General features: G+C 42.7%; 1 protein-coding gene across 7 annotated transcripts in view; it reads left to right on the top strand.

Moving 5' to 3' along the window:
• Positions 1-25,651, top strand: part of LOC147641730 (protein MRG1-like) — a 95,990-nt gene that overhangs the window by 54,050 nt on the left and 16,289 nt on the right. For 6 of the 7 annotated variants that reach the window (XR_015266008.1, XR_015266007.1, XM_086798978.1 and 3 more), the window contains exons 3-6: positions 20,231-20,244; positions 20,405-20,550; positions 21,354-21,394; positions 21,698-21,802. Coding sequence is in view for 5 of the 7 variants with exons in the window: in XM_086798978.1 (XP_086655104.1) it covers positions 20,231-20,244; positions 20,405-20,550; positions 21,354-21,394; positions 21,698-21,802 (306 nt within the window). In the remaining 2 variants the exon portion in view is untranslated. Of the gene's footprint in view, positions 1-20,230; positions 20,314-20,366; positions 20,551-21,353; positions 21,395-21,697; positions 21,803-25,651 lie in introns of those variants that run through there. The other variant, XM_086798974.1, reaches the window with a different exon arrangement.

The following is a 25,651-nucleotide window of genomic DNA, read 5'->3' as shown; positions in this document are numbered from 1 at the left end:
GACTGACCGTTTTGACGGCCTCGGTACTAACTCCCAAGTGTTGTTCTTCTCAATGGCATCCAGTTCCACTTGCATGGCTTTCCTCCAAGTATCCTGTGCAAGGGCTTCCTTGACGGAAGTGGGCTCTTTGTCTCGCATGATACGAGACATCAAAGCATAGTTTACCTGTAAAAGCTCCGCTGAATGACTTTTGTCACGGACTTTGTGCGATCTTTGAGGTCCGTCCTCTATGGTCCGTTCGGAGGGAAGCTCCGTGACACCTGACTCCCGAAGGGTGTCCACTAACCTCCTAGGTACTCGAACAGAACGCGGAGCCTCCTGCTGTTGGGGGGACTGAACTCCAGCTGCGGGCTCAACCTCTTGAACTGACTGTGGTTGTCCAAGTGGAACAATAGAGTGGGAATTATCATCAAAATCCTCTGGGTCTCCAAGAAGTGGCGGCTCATCAACAACAGTGGAAACCAGAATATGATCATCAAAGACCACATCCCAGCCGACAACAATCTCATTTCTTTTTGGATCAAACAACCTGTATGCCTTGGAAAGAGAGTTATATTCCACAAATATAAGCTTTTGGGACTTGGAGTCGAGCTTCCCCCTCTGCTTCTTCAGAATGTGTACATACCATTCTCTGATGGGGAACCTGTATTGGCCAGTTCCCTCTTGATGCCATGATCTGCACAAAATCTCACGAAAGCATTTGAAGAGAATTCACCTTCTTTGTCAGCCCGCAGAGTCTTTACCTGTAATCCAGACTCTTTCTCTACCATCACATGCCACTCCTTGAACCGAGCAAAGGCTTGGTCCTTCTGAGAAAGGAAATAGACCCATGTGAATCTGGAACAATCATCAACAAGAAGCATGAAGTATAGAGATCCTCCCAAGGATGGTGTTTGCATAGGTCCACACAAGTCAGTGTGAACCAACTCCAACGGTTTTGAAGCCCGCCTGGAAGCCTACTTCGGAAAGGATTCCCTATGCTGCTTACCACGTATGCAAGAACTGCAACGTCCTTGCCTATTGCCAACATCTGGCAAGCCAACCACCATCTGGTCCCGAAAAGCTTGCGCAATGCATCCACATTTAAGTGGCCAAACCGAAAGTGCCACAAGTCACCAACCTGAGAACCTGTCAATGAGGAGAGTGCGGAGAGTTTGTAGATACCATTCTCCACGCCGCCTTTCCAAACAACCTGGCCAATCTCGCGGTCCCATAGAGCAACTGAATGCTCCTCAAACTCCACTCGGAAGGCACTCTTGCATACCTCATGCACTGACAATAGATGAAAACCAAGTGCTGGGACGTAAAGAACACGAGAGGAATGCTTACCTCCCTTGCCTTCGGGAATGATCTCCATCCGGCTCTCACTATGTATCGGAATTGTGGAATTGTCGCCAATGAAAATGTGACTTGACTGCTATTTCAGATCCAAAAAGAAGTCATGGGAAGGAGTCATGTGCCTGGAAGCACCACTGTCGAGAATCGACTCCCGAGTATCCTTTGCGGTGAAGTCAACTGCCTCCTCGCTCGAAGAAGACGAAGCATCTGAGTCCATCATCTCTAAGTGCACACAGGCTGGAGTCTTTGCAACTGAAGCTAAAGAATCAACACTCTTCCCAGTCCGCTTAGGACACTTCCTCCAATAGTGGCCTTGCTCGCCACAATCATTACAGGTTCTCTCGGCCTTCAGTTTCTCTTGGTCTGCGTCAGGCTTCTTCTTAGAAGAGTCTTTCGACCGCTGGCCAGTTAAGGCCTCCGAACCTCCGCTCTGTGGAGGGTTCGTGAATCTTTCCTCTTGGTCCAAGACCATGGGCACAAGCTCCTCCCATGTGATGGTGCTGAGCCTGCCACTAGTAATCAAAGAAGAGTAAAATGCTGAGTATTGAGAGAGTAAATGCGACAGCAACGTGATGGCCATATCCTCTGATGATATCTCTTTTCCAGCCTGGAGAACTTCCTGCTGAAGAGCCTACAGCTTGTTGATGAGCTCCCGCATCGTCGACGACTTTGCACGATTCATCACCCGCATCTATACTTCCAAGGAGATCCTCTTCATTGGCGATACCTTGTTTTATAGAGAGAAGCCAAATGCTGCCACATACCTCTGGCCAACGTCATATGCTTGATATGATTGATTACCTGAAGAGCCTACAGCTTGTTGATGAGCTCCCGCATCGTCGACGACTTTGCACGATTCATCACCCGCATCTATACTTCCAAGGAGATCCTCTTCATTGGCGATACCTTGTTTTATAGAGAGAAGCCAAATGCTGCCACATACCTCTGGCCAGCGTCATATGCTTGATATGATTGATTACCTGCGGTGTGCAGTTGAGGAAAATGAAAAAACGGACCTTAGCATTGACACGATCCCACACTGTGCCTATGCCTCGCGTTCCTTCCGAATCGAGGGTAACTCCCCTTCCTCTAACTCCGGCCGTGGAACCCCAACAACAATGAAATCAGCAAGGTCATAAGACTCCAAAACAGATTCCATCATTACCTTCCATATGCCGTAGTTGTTCTCGTCCAACTGACGGTCCATTGGGAACGTGGGGAGTGTCGGGATCTTCACATGCTTCTCAGTCATCTCAAGTAAATCTGCCATTGCGGGGGTGTAACGAAAAAGGGTGGGTGGGTGGGAAAAAAGAAGAACTTAAACCTGCAAGTGGCTGTCCAGCAAATCAGCCTGCCTTCCTCTTGCTTCTCCTCTTCCCGGACGGTCCAAAACAATCCACCAATCAACAACAAAACAGCCCTCCTCTTGCTCACACAGTTCCCAAGATTTATCAAGAGCCTAGAGCTCTGATACCATGTCAGAATATGCAGCAGAGATGAAGACAAAATCTGAAAACTCAAGAGTAAGTGCACTGCAGAAGAATACAGCAATAGAGAGAGAGAGAGAGAGAGAGAGAGAGAGAGAGAGAGAGGCGTGTAACTCTACTATATACACTAGGAATCCCGAAATACAAGAATGAAGTGAGTGGGGGCCAAGGGGCCATTTTATATGGCTCCTACAAGCAGTCGGCATGTTGTAGAGACAGTCGACAACAGCCTGATGAAAACTCGACCAGCACAAGTATAGTCAGCCGGTAAAAGTGCAGTCGGCCAGATCAGTGCATACAGTCCTGCGGTCGGCCAGCATACAGGGGTAGCCAACATGCACATGGCAGCCTCCCATAGCAAAAAAAATAGGGAAAAATATGGAGAGTGGGGAAAAATGAGAAAACACCTAAATCGGGCGGGCACACCCACAACAGAGGCCCTGGTGTAAACATATAGACAGGAGATGATTGCCAACCGTAAATCATCACAAACACCATGTTGTAATTTCTGCACTATTTGTGAAGCCTCATCATCAAGCATATATTCCTCTTGAATCTCCTCAACCCAATCATTATGCACTTTTGCGATGGCCGATGAAAAACATGCCCACATTCTAGAGAGTGAATCCGCCACCACATTCTTCTTTTCCTTTGTATATGTGATCTCAAAATCATATTGTTGAAGGGTAACCAACCATCTTCTTTGCTTAGGTGAGAGGTTTGATTGAGATAGGAAGAATTGAAGAACCCTATGGTCACTTCGCACATAAAACTTGCTTCCATAAAGATAGTGATGCTATTTCTTGATCGCATGCAAAATAGCAATCATCTCTTGGTCATAACATGCATCTCCATCTCTTTGTCATCAAGTTTGCGGCTTTCATCCCATGGTCTTGATACAACACCGCATCTATGCCTCTTCCACATGCATCATCTCTAATAGTGAAAGGCTTGGACAAATCTAGCCATACCAAGATAGTTGCTGAAGTAAGCATTCTTTTCAGCCCATAACTCTTTTATTCCGTTACATCCCAAAAGAATGTCTCTTTCTTCAACTTATCCGTCAAAGGAGCTGCTATATGTCATACTTCTCAATGAACCGGCCAGTTCTTCACACATTCCACCTTCTTGGGGTCCACCTTTATGCCATCAATGCTCACATTGTGACCAAGGTATTCCACTTCTTTTGCCCACTTGGTTTCTTTGGCGTACAAGTGGTTGGCTCTCAATGCATCAAATACCTCCTTCACATGAACCAAGTGCTCCTCTCCACTCTTGTTATACACCAATATGTCATCAAAAAACACCAATACAAACTTGAAGAGGAATGGCTGTAGCACTTTGTTTATCAATGCTTGAAAAGTGGCCGGTGCATTACATAAACCAAACGGCATCACCATGAAATGATAGAGACCTCTTTCGTCGGTACGAAATGCCGTCTTGTGCTCATCTCCACTTTTCATTCTTATTTGGTGGTAACCGGACCGTAAGTCACTCTTGGTGAAGAACTTGGCACTCTTCAATTCATCCAAAAGATCATCAATTCTTGAGATTGGATACCTATTCTTGATGGTAATTTTGTCTAAAAGTCCCATCCTTCTTCACCAATAAAACGGGCGATGTAAATGGTGATTGACTCGATTTCACCCAACCAATATCAATGAGCTCTTTAACTTGCTTTGCCACTTCATCTTTCTCCACTTTTGACAACCTATGTGGAGGTTTGTTGACCGGCTTTGCATTTGGCTCCAACTCAATGGCATGATCAACCTCCCTCATCGGTGGTAAGCACTTGGGTATATGAAACACATCTTCATACTCTTTAAGGAACTTCTTCATGCCCACATGTGTAACTTTGCTCTTTTTTCATTGTCTTCATCCTTACAAAGCTGCAAAACATATATATAGCCACTCTTCTTCAATTCCTTCTTGAGTTGTGTGCTATTGATCAAGGCAGGGTCACCGCGAAATGCGTTTTACTTCCCTTGAAACGCGAAACGTTGGTGAAATATTTCATGCATGGAGTGAAGCGTAGAACGTTTCAAGGCGGATAAATTTTTTATTTTTTTATTTTTTATTTATAAGAAAGAGACTTCTATTAAATATGAGAAAAACATACAAAAATCACAGCTATAAGCCCATCTTCTCAACATTCAGAAATGGGCATTCAATTCGATGTCCAAATTTGGGGGTTTTGTCCAATTTGGGACAAAATTCCCTAATTGGTTGCTCAATTTGAGCAAATCTCAATTTGGATCCCCAAATTGGTTGTCCAATTCTTCCACCAATTCGAGGGTTTGGACAAAATCCCTAAATTCAGGTTTGATTCCGGTTTGGGCAAAACTCCCAAATTGGTTGCCCAATTCTTCCACCAATTTGAGGGTTATGATTGATTGATATTGAACTGTTGGTGTGCACTGTGTATACTTTCAGCTCTTTTGGCACCATACCCAACCTTCAGATTTTATGTATATAATCGTTTCGGTCCATCGTTTCACTGGCCACCTTCCGGTGGTGAAACGTTTCATTCCAAAATGAATCGTTTCAGCAACGTTTTGTTTCAGTAGTGAAACGTTTCGCGGTGACCTTGGATCAAGGTTAACTTTGAGGTGCCAAAACCATGCAATGTAATGGTCTTCTTCCCATGCATAAATCTCAAAAAGCCTTGTTGCAAATCCATGGAGAAGGTTCCAAGAATTGATAGCCAATCACACCGCAAAACCATATCAATCGGTCCCATATCGAGCACTAACAATTCAGCTTTGCAAGTGTACTCTTTTGAGAGCATCAATTCCACATTTCTGCAAATCATTGTGCAATCCATGCTATCCCCGTTTGCTACTTCAACTTTTTTCTTCATTGCCAATGCATCCGGGTACAATTTCAGATTTCCCAATGATTTGTAGTTCACAAAACTATGTGTGCTACCGTTGTCCACCAACACAAATGCATCTCTTCCCTCGCATCTCTTCCCTTGACCTTAGCCTTGAATCTCAATGTATGTGTCTCTTTGCAACCGGCATAAGATTCATTGGATATGGAACAAAGAGAAGCATTGTGTTCATATGCATTTGTAGCACCCAAAGTATGAGGTAAGCCATTATCATACTCATGAAGATCACCAAGAGAACCACCGGGGTCAAAAGGAACTCCCCATCCGGCTCTAAAGAAAAGTCGGCATTCACAAACTCACATGGCTTCTGAAATGGCTCCAATTCTTTGTCATTAGTGTCATCCACCACTTCCGAATAAACCACATTAATCTTGACATTGCGGGCTTTGCACTCCTTCCAATTGTCCTTGCTATACTTCCCACCACATTTGTAGCGTAAGCTTTTGTCCCTCGTCTCATTAATACGGTCTTTCTTCACAAATTTGGTCTTGGTGACTCCATCATTAGGTGGCTTTGCACCTGCTTGTGAAGGCTTTTGAAAAGTATTCCCACGTTTGAAAGCACCCGCATTGTATGGTTTTTCATCACTACCATAGACGGTAGGAAATTTGGGTACATTTGGAGTGGTAGGAGATGGCTTTGTGAAAGCATTTGACCCATAATCCGGCCGAGGGTTCACCCATGTATTTGCATACTTTTCTTCATATACTTTAGTCAAGATGATTGCATCCTTGAGAGTTGTTGGTCATTCACACTCATGTATCTTTGTTGTAGATCATCCCATTCACAAACCATTTTGTTCTTGTACATCTTGGAAGTGGATGTGTCTCTCGTATCTTCTTTGAAAGCATCCCAACTTGTGGCCTCATAACCTTGTGATTGGAGATGCCTCCACCATACATGAGCGTATTCTTCCAAGTGTAAAGTGGCAAAGTAAACCATAGCTTTTTCACTTCGAGGGTTCATCTCAAAATAGAGATCCAATTTGTTCACCCACTCTTCAACGACATCATTATTAGTGTCTTCACCACTAAACTTTGAAAGGACGATCTTATCCTTCACACCCTTGAATTCATCTCCATTCCCATGACGATCACCACGCCTATGCATAGGCCCATCCACGTAATGATTATAATCCTCAAACTCACCAAAGAAATCTTTCTCAACATGAGGTCTTAAAGCACCGCCTCGATGAGTATTCCCTTTGAATGGAACATGACTATCACTCCTTGGGACTCTTGAACCTTCATTTGGAGATGCATGACCTTTGTCTTTGGCATCATTGGGTGAGTGTGTAAACATTGGGTTGCGCATAGCACCATGAGTAGAATGGAAACTTGGGTGATAATTCTCTTTGTCTTCAATATGAGCTTGTTGAATCTTGTGAGATGGTCCATCCTTGTCTTCATCCTTGGTCTTTATGTCTCCATGCATGTCCCTAATCTCTTGCACAAGTGTTTGTGTTATGGTGTCCGTAATCTCTTGCAGAAGTGGCATCATGCTTTCCATCATGCTTCTCATCATCATCATCATTTGTGACATATCATTTGTCATAGTGGGTATTGCTTGTGCATTTGCTTCCCCCAAATGATTTGATGTATTAACCACATTTGCAAAACTTGGCCCAATTTGCACATGATTGGTCCTATGTGCCGTATTTGCAATGTTGCCATCTTGTAAATTCATAACCTCATCACCAATCTCCTCTACACGATCCTCATTCACCATTTCCCTATCTTTTCCTATCTCATGAAGTTCCATTGCTTGCTTAGACGGATGCCACCTTGGCAAAAAAGCTGAAAATGGGAAATGGCTAGTAGAAGGCTTGAATGATGTTGGAATTCGATGATCTAGGGCTCTATGGATAGATCTTGTGGCGTAGAATGCAAATATGTAGAAACAAAAGATTTTCAAATAGTCTTAATATTCTCTGTTTTAGGGTTTATGCGATTCTATTGAAAATAGGAATTAGGCCATTAAGTACTCAAAAGTCATCAAATTTAGATGAAATTTAGTGTGTGGTCTTGTGATGACAAGTACTAACTACGCCTAAGAGGGTTTGACCAAAGTCAAAGTGCAGATATCCTCTGTTTTGACTTTTTGGTCAAATTTAACCATATAGGTTTGACCCCTCAAACGACATCGGATTCGGGTGTACTATGGATTGTTGGGAAGCCCGAATGATGTACATCCTTTCTATGATGTCATTTGTCCCAAATAGCTTGCCGTTTTTGATTGGCTTAAGTTTGATCTCCAATGGAAAATGGCAAGTTGGGGATCCAAATGATGTCGGAACGGAGAGGTTTAAGGCTTGTTGGGAAGGTATAAGGGAGTACTAAGAGCCTATATAATCACCCAAACTCTAGTCCTAATGTAATTTTACTGAATTAGGGTTTTGCAAATCTACAGATTTTGCTCATGAGCTCCTTTAGTACCCATTTGCCTTCCACATGCTCCACATGTACTATCCCTTGCTTCCAAGCATCATTGGCATCCAAAAACACCTTATGTGTGTCCACAATTTCTCTCAATCCCAACCATGTATGTAAATTTTAATTTTTTTTGGCATGGTCTCCTTTGTTTTTGTGACAAAATCTCAATATAGATGTGTCCACAATCTAATATCCACCATTCACATCAACTCTTGATAACAATCCATCAACAAATTTGCATCACTTTGCATCCCAACAAAGGCATCATTTGCTCAATCATGCATGTAACATAGGCTCATGCAATGCCATTGCCATTGTCCATCCTCTCTTTACCGTGTGACATAATTGCATTTATCCATGCAATTTCTTGAATGCAATGTTGAATGTAGGATGTTGTTGGATGCCGAAATTAATCCCAATTGTTGTTGATGTAAAGCGTTGATGCTTGCCGATCTCCTACCAAGCACTTTCTATCCTCGTACCTAGGTCAAAACTAGGCACAAGTTGGGGCCATTTCTTCACATCCAATGTACCTAATCCTCTTTCTTACTGCCTTACTGCGGCACTCACGGTAAGGAAGATTCAAACCATGCTCTCCGTGGCCTCTCCAACCAAATGCCAAGGTACCCTCACACGTCAAGATTCTAGGAATAGAATGTGGGGTACAAAGTGATGTAATAGGTGTGATTTGAACTTCAAAGATCTAGGTATGATGACTTACAATGCTTTGCATGAACTCATGTACAATTCATTATTACATTAGCATGTACTCATGCTATACTTTCACTTCCGAAGCTCCATTGTCCAAAGAACATCAACACTAATGCAACAATCAAGGTGAAGCAAATAGCATGTGGATTGGCGTGTATCTTGACATTCCCAAGCATAGAGATAGCTTGAGTGTCACACCAATGATTGAAGAAGCATCAAATGGTTCCAATGGCATCCAATGGTGTATGGATTTGATCAAGAACTCCCAAACTTGAGACACATGGCTTGATCATTGGTCTATTTGAAGCATTAGCTTGTTTAATGGTATCATTAGTGTAATTAATGATGATTAGACAAGGCTAATGGCAAGTTGGAATGACAGATGTCAAGAAATTAGGGTTTCTTTTAAGAAAGTCCTAAATCTCAAGGGAAGATTCAAAAAATCTAAGAATCAAGCAAGAAATACAAGGAAAAGCTTAGCAAATGCTCGAGGATTACCACAAAGCCATGATCATGAATATATGGTGGAAAATGTCCTTACCTTGATGAAAAATGTGGATCTCTGTTTTGCAGCTTTTTGGAGAGTCCAAGGGCTTGGCCCTTCACGAAAATTGCCGCCAGCCCTTCTGAATTTCGCCGCCCTGCTGCTGAGTTTCCAAGCCTCAATCACTTGCTTATGGTGCCCAAGAATCATCACTAAGGCTTAGTTAGATGCTTGGTTACATGCACATGAAGTTTGAGCAAGAGATTTGATGGAACCTATGAGATTCTAGGATTTTCTTGGAGCACAAAAGGGGCTGAAAATTCTGTAGCTAATCATGATGAAATTTGGGGAAAATGGGATCAATGAGAAGCTCTGATACCATTGCAATGAACTAGCTATGATCACTCAAGGCATGGAGTGATGACATGGGTGTAGGAGCACTATCCATGACCAAGGAGAAGGACAAGATTGCCATGGAAGCTTATTAGCTTGTAATTTTGATTAGTATGAGTTAGTTGTGATTAGCTATTCACATTGGCCTATATACCATGGCCTCCTTTTCACACATACTTATTAATGTCCATCTTACTTGGCCTTTGACCCATAAGCCTATGTCCCCCACTTACACTTGGCCCTTTGGTCCAATACAACTTATGCTTGGCCCTTGGCCCCACCGCTTCATTACAAATCTTGCGGATACTTGTAGCCTCAATAGCTTATATTTGCTTTAGCGGATGGAGTTTTACGGTGTGGAACACTTGTGCCCATGTGCTAGGGTTTTCAGAGATAGAAAGAAGAGTGCTGTAGAATCACACTCAACACACACAAGAGTTCTAAACTAATGTCTGAAGTATGTACAAGAAAGAAGTAATACAACTGAATGAATGGATATGGCTGAGTGAAAAAGTCAGTTGCAACCTTGTGACTACCCTAGCTAGCACTTCGCAACGCTCTGTGAAGTCCAACTGTGGCGAATGTCTGAGGCACGTATATATATGATGCAAATATGTTGGTCGGCCAGATGTGGGATTGTTGGCCTGCTATTTTGTGTCCATGACTAGCTTAAATAGGTTACCGACCAGATGACCAATAGGCGACTGCTATGTGGCAGTGCCATGTAGCAGGCTCAATTGCATTACATGGGCCTAAAGGTACTTGTGTGATTACCTAGACATGCTATTCCATGCATACTTGCAGGTGAGGTGTGTCACATTCTCCCCCACTTGCATGGTAGTTGGCCTCAGTTGCGCGATGTCCATATAAGATGTCCATATAAAGTTCCCTTTTATAAAAGGAAAATATCCAAGCAAAGCTCATCGAGGATAACCCAAGATCTCGAACAATGCGAGACTACTATGCATCTAGTGCGAAAGCTCACATTCCTTCCTCGGCGCATCAGCACAAAGACCTCCAAAGAGTAGATGTCCAACTGTTGCCTAATCTAGCACTTCCCATTTGTCCGACCACTCTTGAAGAAACACTACAAGTTGTTGAGTATCCTCTAGTAGCCCACGAGAAAACTCCAAAGAATGCTTGAGATGTGTAGGAGCTTCAGAGACATCTACCATTGCTTATGGAGTGCAAGGAAACATAGAGGATTTGGATTGCGATAGCACATCTCCTAGAAAGAATGAGGATGGATGCTTACATGTCTTTTTTGATGCATTGTTTAGGAGTTCGTGTCTTGCTCTCTAGTCCTGTTACCCCTATTTCTGACCTTGACTTTGCTATGGCTCACGATTCCTCTTAGCGAGGGGTGGGTTGGGCACTTCTCTTGAAATAGGGACCTTTTCTTGGTTAAGATGGAAGGATTCACGTCCTTCCGAGTATCTTCCAATGGAAAAACTCTTTCATATTCTCTGGCCATATTTATGGCTTGTGAAATAGAGGATGGGTTTTATATTCTTGACTAGACTATCAGGAGGCTGGTTGAGTTTTTGAACAAATTGATGGATAAGAGCCCCATCAAACAGATATTGGTTTGCTAAGGGGTCTGTGTGAAGCTGAGACCAATGTTGCCACCAAGTAACAGCTTCCCTAGTGAGTTGAGGTGCTGCCACATGGACTTTGTCTTGTGGATTTGTGATTCTAGCTAATAAAAAATGTGCTTCAAACTGATGAATAAACTGAGTAACAGCAACATGATCACACTTACCTTCATACTTAATAAGGTTTGGTGAAGTTCGAATGATGGTGTTGGAGGACGAAGGATTTGGAGCCATCCTGGGGAGGGATGCTAGAATCTGTGCCATCGTTTGTTAATGCTGATTTGCATAGCCTCCCAATTGAGTCTTTGCTGGAATTCTCGGTTGGCTTCTTCACGACAGCGCTAGTCTTCCTCATACTTGCGTGTGGCTTTTTTTACTATCGTTCCCCGTGTTGTATTACGACTCGTGGCGGATTTTCTTTTAACTAAGAGAAGGGTCTATTCTAGAAAAAAATCCCGTTCTTATTGTTTCAACAGTGAGGAGTGTCATGTACACAGTGTGTATCTACCGTGTGCTACACGCACACAAGACTAGCTTCGAGGTTTGGGAAAGCTTGGAGCTAGGCAAGCTGATTGGCGAGCTGAAATAGGGATAGACTAATGGGCGGGCATCCAAGTATGGACGGGCGAGCGCCCAAGTGTGGATGTTCGATGACCGGCCAAGAGCCTATAAAAGGGTGGCCAAGGTTAGTCATTAGTGATATAGAGTCTCGCGTGTCGTTGTGAGAGCTCTATGGTCAGGAGCCTGGATTTGTCAAATCTCCATAGGATCTAACGCTCCTGGTACAAGACTCGAAGCCTGCAAACAAACCAAATAAACATGACGGGGGTGCACACCTGACTCACCTCCCAACCTTGAGAGCCGTGGGCAAGCCCACAAGTCTTGGCTGTCTCCACCAAGCCACGAGCTAAAGCTAACTAGATGGACGTACCGACCAATCTCTACCTCGTGACGTCCCATATCGCCACGAAGCTACCCTTGCGGGCCTCGAGACTGCTGTCGGCCTCGATTGCATAAAGTAGGTGCACATCTGCACTAGATCCAGGCTCCTGACCATAGAGCTCTCACAAAGACACGCGAGACTCTATATCATTAATGACCAAGGTTGATTCCGTACGTACGTACGGATCCGTACAGTACGGTACAGCCATACGGCACGGTACAGTACCGTACTGTACGGATCCGTACGTTCCCCCCCCCCCCCCCCCCCCCCCCGAGGCACATGACGAGGATGCACTGGAGCTTGTTGCTGCTGAGCCAGAGTTGGATGAAGAGGGCAATGGTATCAATGATGGAGGCATGCTCTCTTCAGAAGACTCATCATCTTCATCTGATGATGAGATTTGAGACTCTTGCGTCTAGACTCTAGAGTCTAGACTCTAGAGTCTAGACAACTGTAGTGTTTTATTGTTTTGCTTTTTGCACTTGTGGACCAGGACATGTGCTGGCAGCTGTAGACATGATATTTGTACTCTCTTTTATCATCTGTGACTTTCATGGTTCTTACTTATATCACTATGACTGTTAACATGAGGTATTGTGTAATGGGCTTGGTAACTGATAATTGATTTAAACTTTAAGTAGTGAGGTTCAGTCTCTTTATTTTAAGTATTTTGGTTGCTATGTCTACAAAATATTCAGGTTTCTAGGACTGTTTACAAATGGTACGTACTGTTTACGTACCTTAAAATTTGTTCCGTACAGAAGTACGTTCCGTACGTACTGATAGCGTACCGTACACTACGTACCTTACCACCTTGTTAATGACTAACCTTGGCTACCCTTTTATAGGCTCTTGGCCGGTCATCCGGCATCCACACTTGGGCGCCCACCCGTCCATACTTGGGTTGCCCTCCCGTTAGTCTATCCCTAACTTAGCTCGCCAATCAGCCTGCCTAGCTCCAAGCTTCCCCAAACCTCGAAGCTTGTCTTGTGTGCGTGTAGCACACGGTAGATACACACTGTGTACATGACATACTCTCCTTCCTCTAAGAGCTCACTCCTGAGCTCACTAAAAAGCTAGGGTAATCTCTTTGAAGAGTAGTCAATGTCTCCTATGTAGCGTCCTCCTTAACACGATCCTTTCACTTGATCTTGTATTCCGTGATAAGCGTATTACGCAATCTTCATTCATGAAATCCAAGAATCTTTTCAGGTTCGTGTGGAACAAATGTCATGTCCTCGACATCTATGATTTCTTGAGGAGTAACTAACTGGTCTAGTCCACCCAGTACTTCCTTAAGTCTATTGACATGAAATAAAGGATGAACTTTCACATGAGAAGGCAAATCCAATTCATATGCGACTGAACCAATCCGTCATGTAATACGAAATGGTCCACAGTATCTAGGGGATAATTTCGGAGATCGACCTGTCCGTAAAGTCTCGGAATTTTTCGGAACTCGCAAATACACCATCGTTCCTTCAGAGAACTCTCTGGGTGAACGATGTCTATTAGAATAAAATCTGTCTCGGTCTTGAGCACTTCTAATAGATTCCTTTGCAACTTGTAACATATCTTGCATATCTTGCAAAAAATTACGTGTTGCATCATGCTAAAGTCTTGAGAATTCCATTGTAACAGGTGATCTAGGTTGAAAACCATACATAAGCATGAAAGGACTAAAACCTGTACTCGTATGCTTAGTACTGTCATATGCAAATTCTAACATAGGAAGATAATCCTCCCATGAACTTTGCCTTTTGGATACATATGCTCGAAGCATATCCTCCAAAATCTGATTCACTCTTTTAGTCTGGCCATCAGATTGAGGATGATCCGAGGAACTCAAATTCAAAGTTGTTTCCAACTTCTCAAAAACAAGTTTCCTAAAATCACTCGTAAACTTAGAGTCCCTATCACTGACTATGTCCTGCGGTAACCCGTACATTCTAAACATTTGCTCGATAAACTGCCTTGCTAATTGCGTAGCTGTAATGGTCTTCCAGGTCGGTAAAAATCTAGCTATTTTTGTCAAGCGATCTACCATAATCTAAATAGAATCGTGGCCTTGATGTGTTCTTGGCAATCCGGTAATAAAATCCATGGAAATACTTTCCCATTTATTACCTGGGATTTACAAAGGATGCAACAACCCAGCCTGTCTAAAGCGTTCAGCTTTATTTGCTTGACAAACTTGACGCTTGAGAATATAGTCTTCTACATACCCTTTCATCTTTGGCCAATAAAAAGTGTGTTTCACTAACAATAATGTCCTGTGTACCCCAGGGTGTCCAGCAGAAGGAGCGTCGTGACACTCCTTAAGAATCTTGGACCTAATGTCCGGGATCTGTGGTACACAAAGTTTGTTATTATGGAATAGTAAACCATTCCGAATCATCTACTGGCCTCCTACAGCCTGAATGTTAGGCTGCTCAGTCATCGAGTCTTGGTCATAAAGCACCTTCTCAAGGGTTGGCCAACGAGATTGAGTGTCGTCTGGCTTTTTCCTTTCAAAAGCAATAGGTCTACCATCTTGAAATAGAGCAGTCCCGATGGCATAGTCACTGGCATCTATTTCAAGAACATAATGCCGACTAGGATTGGGCAATGCTAAGATAGGTGCTTCCTTGACTTTATCTTTTAAAAGTCTGAAGGCCATATCGAGATCGTTATTCTAAGTGATAGGCTGATTTGACTTACGTCCGACCTTTCAACAAGTCGGTTATCGGTAGTGTGAGCTGAGAGTACTCCCGCACAGATTTCCGAAGAAAAACAACAAAACCGAGAAAAGAATGAAGTTGTTTCACTATTCGCGGTATAGGCCAGGCCAGAACCTTCTGAACTCGGTCATAGTCAATGCTCAATCCATCTCTAGTGATCTTGTGTCCCAAGTAAATGATGTCTGTCTCATGAAAAACTCACATTTACTTAATTTAGCATATAGTCGATTCTGTCTTAAAATAGTTAAGACAATCATGAGGTGTCTAACGTGATCCTCAAGAGTACGACTATATATCAAAATATCATCCAGGAACACAACCACAAATTTTTCCAAATGTTCACGAAAAAGATCGTTCATCATGGAAAGTGGCTGGAGCATTGGTTAACCCAAAAGATAATACGAGAAACTCGTAATGGCCATACCTAGTCCGAAAGGCGGTTCTTTCGACATGTCTTTCATGAATACGTATCTGGTGATAGCCAGTACGTAAATCTATCTTCGTGAAATATTTCGCTCCGGCTAACCGGTCAATCAGGTCATTTGATCTAGGGAGAGGATAACGGTTCTTAATTGTCAGCTTGTTCAATCTCTTGTAATCTATGCACGTTCTCCAGGTGTTGTCCTTTGATCTAGGGAGAGGATAACGGTTCTTAATTGTCAGCTTGTTCAATTTCTTGTAATCTATGCACATTCTCCAGGTGTTGTCCTTCTTTCTCCTAAGCAACACAAGTGTACCCCAAGGTGATTTACTAGGACGGATGTGTCCCATCCTCAAATAATCTTCGAGTTGTTTGGCCAACTCATCTTTCTCAGCTTGGCTCATCCTGTAAGGTGGAATACTAACAAGGTGAGCACCAGGGATCAGGTCAATACGATGATCTATTGCCCTTTTAGGTGGTAAGCCCGATGGCAGTTCCTTAGGAAATACATCTTGAAACGAATCAAGTATCTTCTGTAATTCTTTGCTTTCAAATACACTTAATTCATTGACATCCATAAAAGATATGAGAAATGAAGAAAGTGGAATCAATACACAATGGAAAGCAGTATACAAAAAAGAATCCATTATATTACCAAAATCAACTGTATTTACAAGAGGTCCCTGAGAGGGATGTATACAATCATCTAAAATACTATACTGGGTGTTCCTATGTTCAAAAGAAAAAATATGACTAGACCAATCTATCTGGACTTGAAGAGTCTTAAACCACTCAATTCCTAATAACAAGTCTACATGTTCTAGGTGCATAATATAGCATTCCATAGTATCTTTGTAGTCCTAAATCCGGATCGGTAGTGTCTCCCCCTTTCGATCCCATACTTACCGACCCGCAGGTAGGCGTACCTCATAGGTATGATCGTTGGGTGTTGTGTCAAGACTCAATTTCTGCACAAGTTTGTAATTAACAAAGTTGTGTGAGCTGCCAGGGTCTAGAAGAATGTTGATTCTATGGCCATTCACTTCTCCATAAACTCGGAGAAGATCATGCAAGCCAAAAACTTTAGAGTTAAACAGACAATGAGAACATGTACTAGGGCGAGAAAGTATTGTAATTGACGTACCTGTCAAAGACAATTGGTTAGCTGCCTTTGGCTTGGGTCCTGCGTTGGTCTTTGCACCCTTTTGCTTCGGGCACTCGTTACGCATATGTCCTTTTTCTTCGCAGATGAAGCAACGTCCCTCCTTCTTGAGCTTCAAAGCCTTGAGGAGACGTTTCTTCTTTGCTTGGGTCGAAGTTGATTTCTTTGAAGGTTGGTCCGAACACTTTCCTTCTGTCGTGCTAGTCATCGATGTGGAGAACTTCCTTTTGTGCTTGTTTCCCTGCTCGGTAATGGGTTTAGACTTAGAAGAGACCATTGTATCATCATAGATACGAGCGGAATGAATGGCTTTGTCCAAAGTTTTTGCATTTGTTGTTTTTAACCTGTAAACGGTATGAGTCGGGTAAACCGGCTACGAAGAAACCCAAAAGAGTTGTGGAATCCATCTTCGTAGCTTTCATCTGCAAGTCCCTAAATTTCTGGAGATAGACCTTGTAAGTGAGGTTCTGCGAGGTCATGGTCAAAGTAGTAAACCGGGCAACAACATCATAGTCATCCTCTTTCTTGAGGAATTCTTTCTTGAAGACGTCTTCGAACTGTGCCCAAGTCGTTGGTTTAGGGTTGAGTTCTTTCCAGCAAAGCAAAGCTTTGTCTGAGTGGAAACCTGTTGCTAATTGGATCTTTTTTCCATCGTCATATGGATGAAACTGAAAATGGACTTGCCACTTATGTAGCCAAGTGTCCACTATCTCCTTGGTACACCGCTTTTGCTCGCCCCCAAACTGTTCCGAAGTAATATTGGGGCCTAAAGCAAATGCCAAGGTATCCATACCCGAAAGAGTAGAAAGGGTAGTGGTCAACAAAGAGATGGAGTTCTGTAAAGCTTGCATCTGCGCGCGATTTGTGCTTGACGTCTCGAGGAAGAAGCTTCGAGAGCAACTTTAAACTCTTGGAAATCTGATTTTTAGATTTTGAAACAAAATTGTCGAAAAGATCGGCATCGGTGGCTTCCGTAGCTGGCAGGTCTTCATGTTCGAGAATGGGCTCCAACTCGGATTTTTGGGTCGACATCTTGAAGAGGGCAAGGTGAGAGAAAAGGTTGATCTTGCATAAATAAGAGTGCTAGACAACTTGAGAGCTTGAGAGATGTGTGGCAAAAAGCCCGCTTAAGGGAAATATATAGGCTTCACCAAAAGCTAACTTAGCTTTTGCTTTTGTAATTAAAAAAATAAAATAAAATTATATATATATATATATATATATATATATATATATATATATATATATATATTCTGTTTTCTTAAAAAAAACACATAAAAAGCAAAGCATGGGTTTTTTAAACCCTTTCTAAGGTTCAGCAAACGAAACAAGGCGTGGGTTTTTTGTTTTTTCTAAAAAAACAAAAGCTAAAAACTACACGTCACACTTTGTTGTTCGCTTTTTTTTCTGCGCCCGATTGCTTGCCACCCGTACGCCTGCAATTAGCGCCCGCCTGTCTGACGCCCATCGTCTTGCGTGGACCTTCTACGCACGTGCTTGCCCGACTGCGCCTTGCTAAAATCGGCGCACCTGCGCCCGTGACTTCGCACACAGCCCGACTGCAAGGTGTGTCCGCCTACGGGCGCTAGGCCACTCGCCTGCCTGCTTGTGTGTACCAGCCCACGCCTAAGTGTACCAGCCCGACTGTGACTAGTTGGTGTCCTCACACGTATAGGCTGCGCAATCTTCAGGCGTCACACACATAGGCGATACAACCTTTAGAGCAAAGAACCGGCGCTATTCTCTCTCTCTCTCTCTCTCTCTCTCTCTCTCTCTCTCTCTCATACCAGCAGCCGACTGGCTTTTTCTTTTCTCTCTCTCTTCCACAAATTGTTCATACAGTTGCAAAACATACAGCCCTTCTTCTCGCTAAGCAAACCAACCCTTAACAAGACCAAAACCTTCATCACGGGTTCCTACGATGCAAAGAAACATGCTGAATTTGAAAAAAACAGCAGTATACTCAGAAAAACAGCAAGCTTCTCAAACTCATACCTTTTCTTCGAGCTCTTTTTCTCTACCTACCGACTTGCTCGTTCACGAGGCTTGCTCTGATACCACTGTCAAATCCTCATAGGATCTCCTCGTAGAACGCTCCTAGTACAAGACTCGAAACCTGCAAACAAACCATACAAACATGAAGGGGGTGCAGGCCTGACTCACCTCGCAACCTTGACAGCCGTGGGCAAGCCCACAAGTCTTGGCTGTCCCCACCGAACCACGAGCTGAGCTAACTAGATGAATGTACCGACCAATCTCTACCTCGTGACGTCCCATACCGCCACGAAGCTACCCTTGCGGGTCTAGAGACTGCTGCCGGCCTCGGTTGCATAAAGCAGGCGCACGTCTGCACTAGATCCAGGCTCCTGACCATAGAGCTTTCACAAAGACATGTGAGACTCCATATCACTAATGACTAACCTTGGCCACCCTTTTATAGGCTCTTGGCAGGTCATCGGGTGTGCACACTTGGGCGCCCGCTCGTCCATACTTGGGTGCCCGCCCGTTAGTCTATCCCTAACTCAGCTCGCCAAGCAACCTGCCTAGCTCCAAGCTTCCCCAAACCTCGAAGCTAGTCTTGTGTGCGTGTAGCACACGGTAGATACACACTGTGTACATGACAAGGAGCCTTTGTCAACCCTGTGGAGATGCTTGCATTACAACTTTCTGGTCACACATTTCAAACATTGTTAGAAGTGTTGGCTTGCAAGGTACAAAAGGCTTTGCCCCAAGAAAATAAGACTTCCATGCACTTCTCACATGAAGAGGTTGCAATTGCTGTTTTTCTGGTGTTAAGTGCACCCATGCCAGTCCCATTGTACTGCCTTGTAGAGCTTACTGATCGGGTGGAGTGATTACACAGGTGTGTTGTGTGCATTGGTGACATTTAAGCATTACAACTTTCTGGTCACTCTTTTCAAACATTGTTAGAAGTGTTGGCTTGCAACGTACAAAAGGCCACATTAGTAAGAAATGCTAGATCACATTAAACCTTGCCCTAAGAAAATAATACTCCCACGTACTTCTCACATGAAGAGATTGCAATTGCTGTTTTTCTGGTGTTAAGTGTACCCATGCCAGTGCCATTGTACTGCCTCATAGAGCTTACTGATCGGGCGGAGTGATTACACAGGTGTTTTGTGTTCATTGGTGACATTTAAGAGGCCAAGAAGCTCATGCTAACGAAGACCATTTCCTTACAGAGTGTCTTGTGATGTGTAGCTTCTTCATGGCAGACCAGTCATCTGTGTTACCCACAACTCTTCAAGACCAATGGGTCTAGGAATGGTTCCTTCATGAGGAGGAAGACTGCAGGAGTTTGAATAGTTCTTGACCTCCTAGTTCTAGAATCTGTAGACGTGGCCTCAATTGGAAGTCAAGGTCGCCCATGAGCTGTCGGAGTAGCATTACCTAGCAATCTGGATTCTGGGAGTGTGCTGTTGGCATCTTGTATCTGCAAACCTTGGCTCATTCATACGTTTTCCTCGTGTGACTCCTGATACTGCTTTAACCCTCTACTTTTTATAGCATTCTTCTACAATAATTGTTTCTTATACATGTACTAATTAAGTTTTATTTTGAATGTAAACATATTCTAATTACGTTGGTGCTTGGAGATCACTCTCAGCTCTTTGCCATGCTTGTGTGCAGGGATGGAGCAAAAAGTGAGTCATTTGTTCCGTTTCAAGCAATTGACACATTGCTTTGAAGTTTTGTTAAGCAGTCAATGGAAGGTTTCAAGTAATTGACACATTGCTTTGAAGTTTTGTTAAGCAGTCAATGGAAGGTTTCTGATAATGTATGCTTTGTGAGTTGCGAGAGTAGTTGGGATGAGTGGGTAGGCACAGATCGTTTGATGAAGTACAGTGAAGCAAATGTTGAAAAGCAAAAGAAGCTCTTCAAAAACCAGAATGGTGACAAAAATCTGAAGGGACGCATTGCACCAAGTAGACCCAAGAGTACAACAACAGGTAATTTACCCTTCTCTCTACTTGTCGTTCGTAACCTTTCCTTATTGGCATAATAAGAAATGTCAGGTGATTACAAAACATTGCTTCTCAAGTACGGTAGCCGCCATTGTAAGAAATTGTTTGCATTTTTGTTGGAAGATGTGTTGGCACAATCCAAATCTGAATTATGTTCCCGAAGGATGCCATCCGGATTAACTAGTGAAATTCATGTATACAAAGTCAGAGAGTTGGAGCATGAAGGTTGAGCTAGAAGGAATTAGCTTTGTCCTTATGTATACTGAGAGATGAGAGCCTTGTGGTATGTTGAGAGTGGGCTCAAGGTCCTACTTTGGAATGGGGTAATATGCCAGTTTGTATCCTGAGTGATTATTAGGGGACCTTTTTGGGCCTCATAATGGAGGGGCTAGGATCCTAAGTTTCTAGGATTTAGAAAGCTAATATTCCCTAGCGGAAGGGATCATCATTGCATGCATGGTGGTTTTGAGGAGAAAAGGGAGATAAAAGGCCCCCCTTACCAATGGACATGTAAAGTATTTAAAGATTGTTTGCCCATGTCAACAAGGCTTTCTAGCCTAGTTTCGGCAGGCCAACCGGACGACCGAGGGCAGATGACCCATAAATAGGCCCCTCAGATAGTACATGTATGTCACATGCAGAGTGGGACAACTCATACACTGGACTAATTAAACTTAGCTTCACACGGGGATGTGTTTTAGAGGCCATGCTAGGCTAAATGCTAAGTGTGTGGATAGTTCCATATATATCTTACTGCAGGTTGTCTTTTGCTGATTGTATAATTACAGTGACAAGAGGGAGAAAGCGTAAAGCAGACTCAGGTATTGAGGTATGTACAGTCCTTGCTCATGTGGTGTTATTATTGAAGTTTAGGTGCTTTCTTATAAGCCACCCCATGCTACGATGTAGTTTGATCACGTAAATATGGGACATCATGTGAGTGTGATAAAATATCTGAGTTCCATTGAATACAAATATCATATGTGCAGTGTACACCTTATAGGTTCAGATTCACATGCATGTAGTGCATCTAGATTCTCTATGTTTTGCGTACCAGGATCAATTACTTTTTTTTTTCTTCTGAATCTCACTATTGCATTGCTTGAAGCTTTCTACTGTTTTCAATTGTCAGGATAGAGATATTGATGAATCCGATCAAGTGATTAAGATTCCTCTTCCAGGCACATTAAAGAAGCAGCTAGTTGATGATTGGGAGTTTATAACCCAACTTGGAAAGGTTAGTCATTCTAAATACATTGCCTTGATGTATTGCTGAAGTGCTTTATCCATGTAATCAACATGGTTTATGATGATTGAGGTAATGATTTCAATGCCAAGTGTGTGTGGAAATTTGGTTTTCCAATCAAAGGTATACTTGTTGTGGTGGTAGCATTGTCAATTTTGAAGGGTTCACCTTCATTTCAATGGTTAGGACTTTTATTTGACAAACTGGTGAATGCTGTGAAATGAAAAGTGCTTTATCCATGTAATCAACATGGTTTATGATGATTGAGGTAATGATTTCAATGCCAAGTGTGTGTGGAAATGTGGTTTTCCAATCAAAGGTATACTTGTTGTGGTGGTAGCATTGTCAATTTTGAAGGGTTCACCTTCATTTCAATGGTTAGGACTTTTATTTGACAAACTGGTGAATGTTGTGAAATGAAACGAATATGCCATGATGCAACATTTTAGCTTCATGTGTAATGATGGTAAAAGTGTGTGAAATGTTAGGTTTGGGGGATCATTGAGCCCGAAACACATTTTGGCATTCTCAGCCTTCAAAATAGATGTTTTTTTGGCATTTCACATATTCGGCTGTTTTCTTGAATCTCAATGTTAAGCTTTTAGCTTAATTAAACATGATTAAAATATCTCAATGTTAAGCTTTTAGCTTAATTAAACATGATTAAAATATCTTAATGCTTAAATGCTTGAGTAAACATGAGGCGAAGAGTGAAAAGCTGTGTTATTGCATTGAGACACAAGGCCTTGTTAAATAGGGCTTGAATAGGTACAAATCAAGAGGCACATCCCTAACGAAAGGGTGTGACTCTTGAATGAACAGTTATGTCCTTTGGACATAGAGATGTGTCCTTTGATCAATAGATGTGTCCCTTTGAAGAGATGTGTCCTTTGGTGATGACCCATGTGACAGGATGTGACCCTTCACTGGTGTCCTTTCAATGATTGAAGGCTAATCAATAGTAATTAGAGAGATTAAGTCACAATTGTGACATTCTCTCCCACTTAAAATAGGACTCTGGTTAGATAAGAGACTTCTGATGTTGTTGAATGATGAAAGGGTGTGACTCTTGAATGAATAGTTATATCCTTTGGACATAGAGATGTGTCCTTTGATCAATAGATATGTCTCTTTGGAAAGATGTGTCCTTTGGTGATGACCGATGTGACAGGATGTGATCCTTTATTGGTGTCCTTTCAATGTTTGAAGGCTAATCAATAGTAATTAGAGAGATTAAGTCACAATCGTGACAGTCTCTCCCACTTAAAATACGACGCCGGCTAAATAATTGACTTTCGATGTTGGTGAAGATCTTTGTCATTAGGCCATTTATGCTTGTGGTGAAGAATAAGTTTCCTGTATTGTCTTGTTGTCGTGCTTTAAATGCTAAATCCCAAGCTGTAGTATCATTCTTTAACGTCTTCTTCTTTGTGTTCTTCTAAATGTTGGGCTTGAAGTTGACTTGGCTATGTTGCGGTGTAGAAGAATCCAATTTGTTACAAGAATGTGTGAAATTCTCTACAATGTTGAAACCATTATGCTCTTGCTTGATATCGATTGTGTCATCCCATGTGGGTAAGGTTGAAACAAGTGTTATATCCACTTTGGTAATGTCTGTGTCTTCAAAGAAGTCCATTGTTGGTGACGGGGACTCATCATCTTGAGACAAAGAATCCAAGGACTTTTCAATATCATCTTGTTGTTCATGTGAAGCCATGCTGGAAGAATCCTCGGTGTGGTCATCAAGTGACTCAATAAAGTTTGCCATAGATGTGTAAGATTAGGACTAACATGAAGTGCATGAGCTTTTGCATGTTTTCCTTTATTAGAGCAGTTTTCTGAAGTTGAAGGTTCTACATTACGGTTTTGAGGAGCATTGGGTCGTTTAGGGCATTCAAACTATCTATGTTTGCCATTACAAATTATACACAATCCCGTCTTTTGCTGGTTAAGAGAAGACGAAGCTATTGCAGAACGAGGAGTGTGAGATTGGTCACGTCCAGAGTCTCGTCCACGATCCGATGCATGTGGTTGAAATAACAGCTAATGCTGAGAATGAAAGAAGATGACATGACCTATCTTGTCAACGAGGTTGCTGCGAATGTTGCCAAGGGGAGTTGGGTTGGAATTGAAAGTTGTCTGATGAGGATTGTTCATAACCTTCATGAGCCATATGTGAACTGTTGCCATAGCGACCGTGAGAGGCCGATATTTGAGAATTGGGATTCAGATCCGCAACACGCTCGGTGTAATGAATAGCGGTAGCAAGGTCAACAGGGTTGTACTTTTGCACATCGATACGAAGTGTGGGTTTAAACCTTCAATGAAGGCATGAAGCTCGTCCGCTAGGGACAAAGAATCAATCTCCAGTATCAGATTAGTGAACTGCGAGATATAAGAAGCCAGAGAACCAGTTTGGTCCAAGTGGCGTAAAAGAGCTCGGGCTTGAAAATCCGCATTGGCAAGAATGAACTATTTACGAATGATCCGCTCAAATTTTTCCCACGTCGTAGCCATTTTTCATGCTATCATCGTTGCCACCAAAGTAAGGCAATATCCTTAAGTAAGGATGTAGCAAATGTAATCTTCTTGGCATTGGTAAGGACCATCTAGTCAAAATGCAAGTGAAGTTTGTAAAGCCATTGTTCAAGAGTATGCTTATTGTGTTGTCCTACATAGAATTTAGGGGGCTTAATTTCCAATTTCTTTGTTTTACTAGCTTGCAAAAGGTGATAAAGTCTTAAGATCGTCACCTTTCACCTCAGGAGGAATGTTGTCTTCATTGTCTGGTTCCGATGTTGTAATGTCGACTGCTGCTAGAGAACTAGTATGAGAATGGTGATCCGTCTGCCATTGTTGGATCTGAGAAGCCAATGTGGCCATGGATTCTTGAAGTTGTTGTTGAAATTGTTGTTGTATCTGCTGCAAAGCCTGTTGCTAATCCTGTTGGAGACAACACATGTTCTCCTGCTATTTATCATTGTACGGGTTCCAAAGTCAAAGGGTAGCGTATAGCCATAGTGTGTGAATATTCGTTGGGATTGTACTAATATGTACTAGTGCGTCTATGTGTGAACAATCTCTTAGGATAGATTAGATATTATGCAAGTGTCAAGCGTGTAGGATGCTTCCTTGGGAAGAAGTAATCCAAGTTTGATTGAGTCAAAAGATAAGGCTTTATGCCTATAAAAGCATGTGTTTAGTGGAGGTTTGAATTATCAATCAAATCTTTATTGAGTCATGCAATACTCTCTCTCTAGCATTTCATCTCTCTTCAGCTTTGTTCTCTCTCCATTCCTCTACACTGTGAGTAATGAAGCGCTTCCATCCATCCTAGTCTCACTATGCAGGCTCCAACCCTCACCTAGAACTCTTCACTTGGTATTAGAGCTAGGGAGGGCATGTTGGGATGTTGTTAGCGGAGCTGGTCGACTTGCCAATTCCTCTCCACGGAGTTGAACGAAGGCCGAATGCGTGTATGAGCAGATGGACAAGCTTGTTGATATGCCGGGTGTAGTCACGGGCCAAAAAGAAGGCTGTGTGGGTAAATCCTAAGGGTACCAATCGTGACATCACTGATAGTGTGAGAACCTTTGAGCCCCATATCATTAGAGCCTCTGGGTGCCCTATGTCCTGGCCGTCGAGGGAGGGTGTTGGAAGGTCTTGGCCTGGTCATCTACATCCCATATGCATAGAGTCCCAAGCAATGGGATCATCTATAAATAATAGAAGACTAGGGCCATTATCATCCCTCCTCCACCAATTTTTGTGGCTTGGAAGGGATTAGAGTAGTGGAGGTTAAGTGTGTAGTGGCGTGAACACTACTGGGATGGGTGACCT

Source organism: Cibotium barometz, chromosome 1 (genome assembly GCF_041138505.1).
Source record: "Cibotium barometz isolate CiBa-2024 chromosome 1, ASM4113850v1, whole genome shotgun sequence".
Lineage (NCBI taxonomy): Eukaryota > Viridiplantae > Streptophyta > Polypodiopsida > Cyatheales > Cibotiaceae > Cibotium > Cibotium barometz.
The sequence above is the reverse complement of the archived record's forward strand: the minus strand, read 5'-3'. Positions and strand labels throughout refer to the sequence as shown.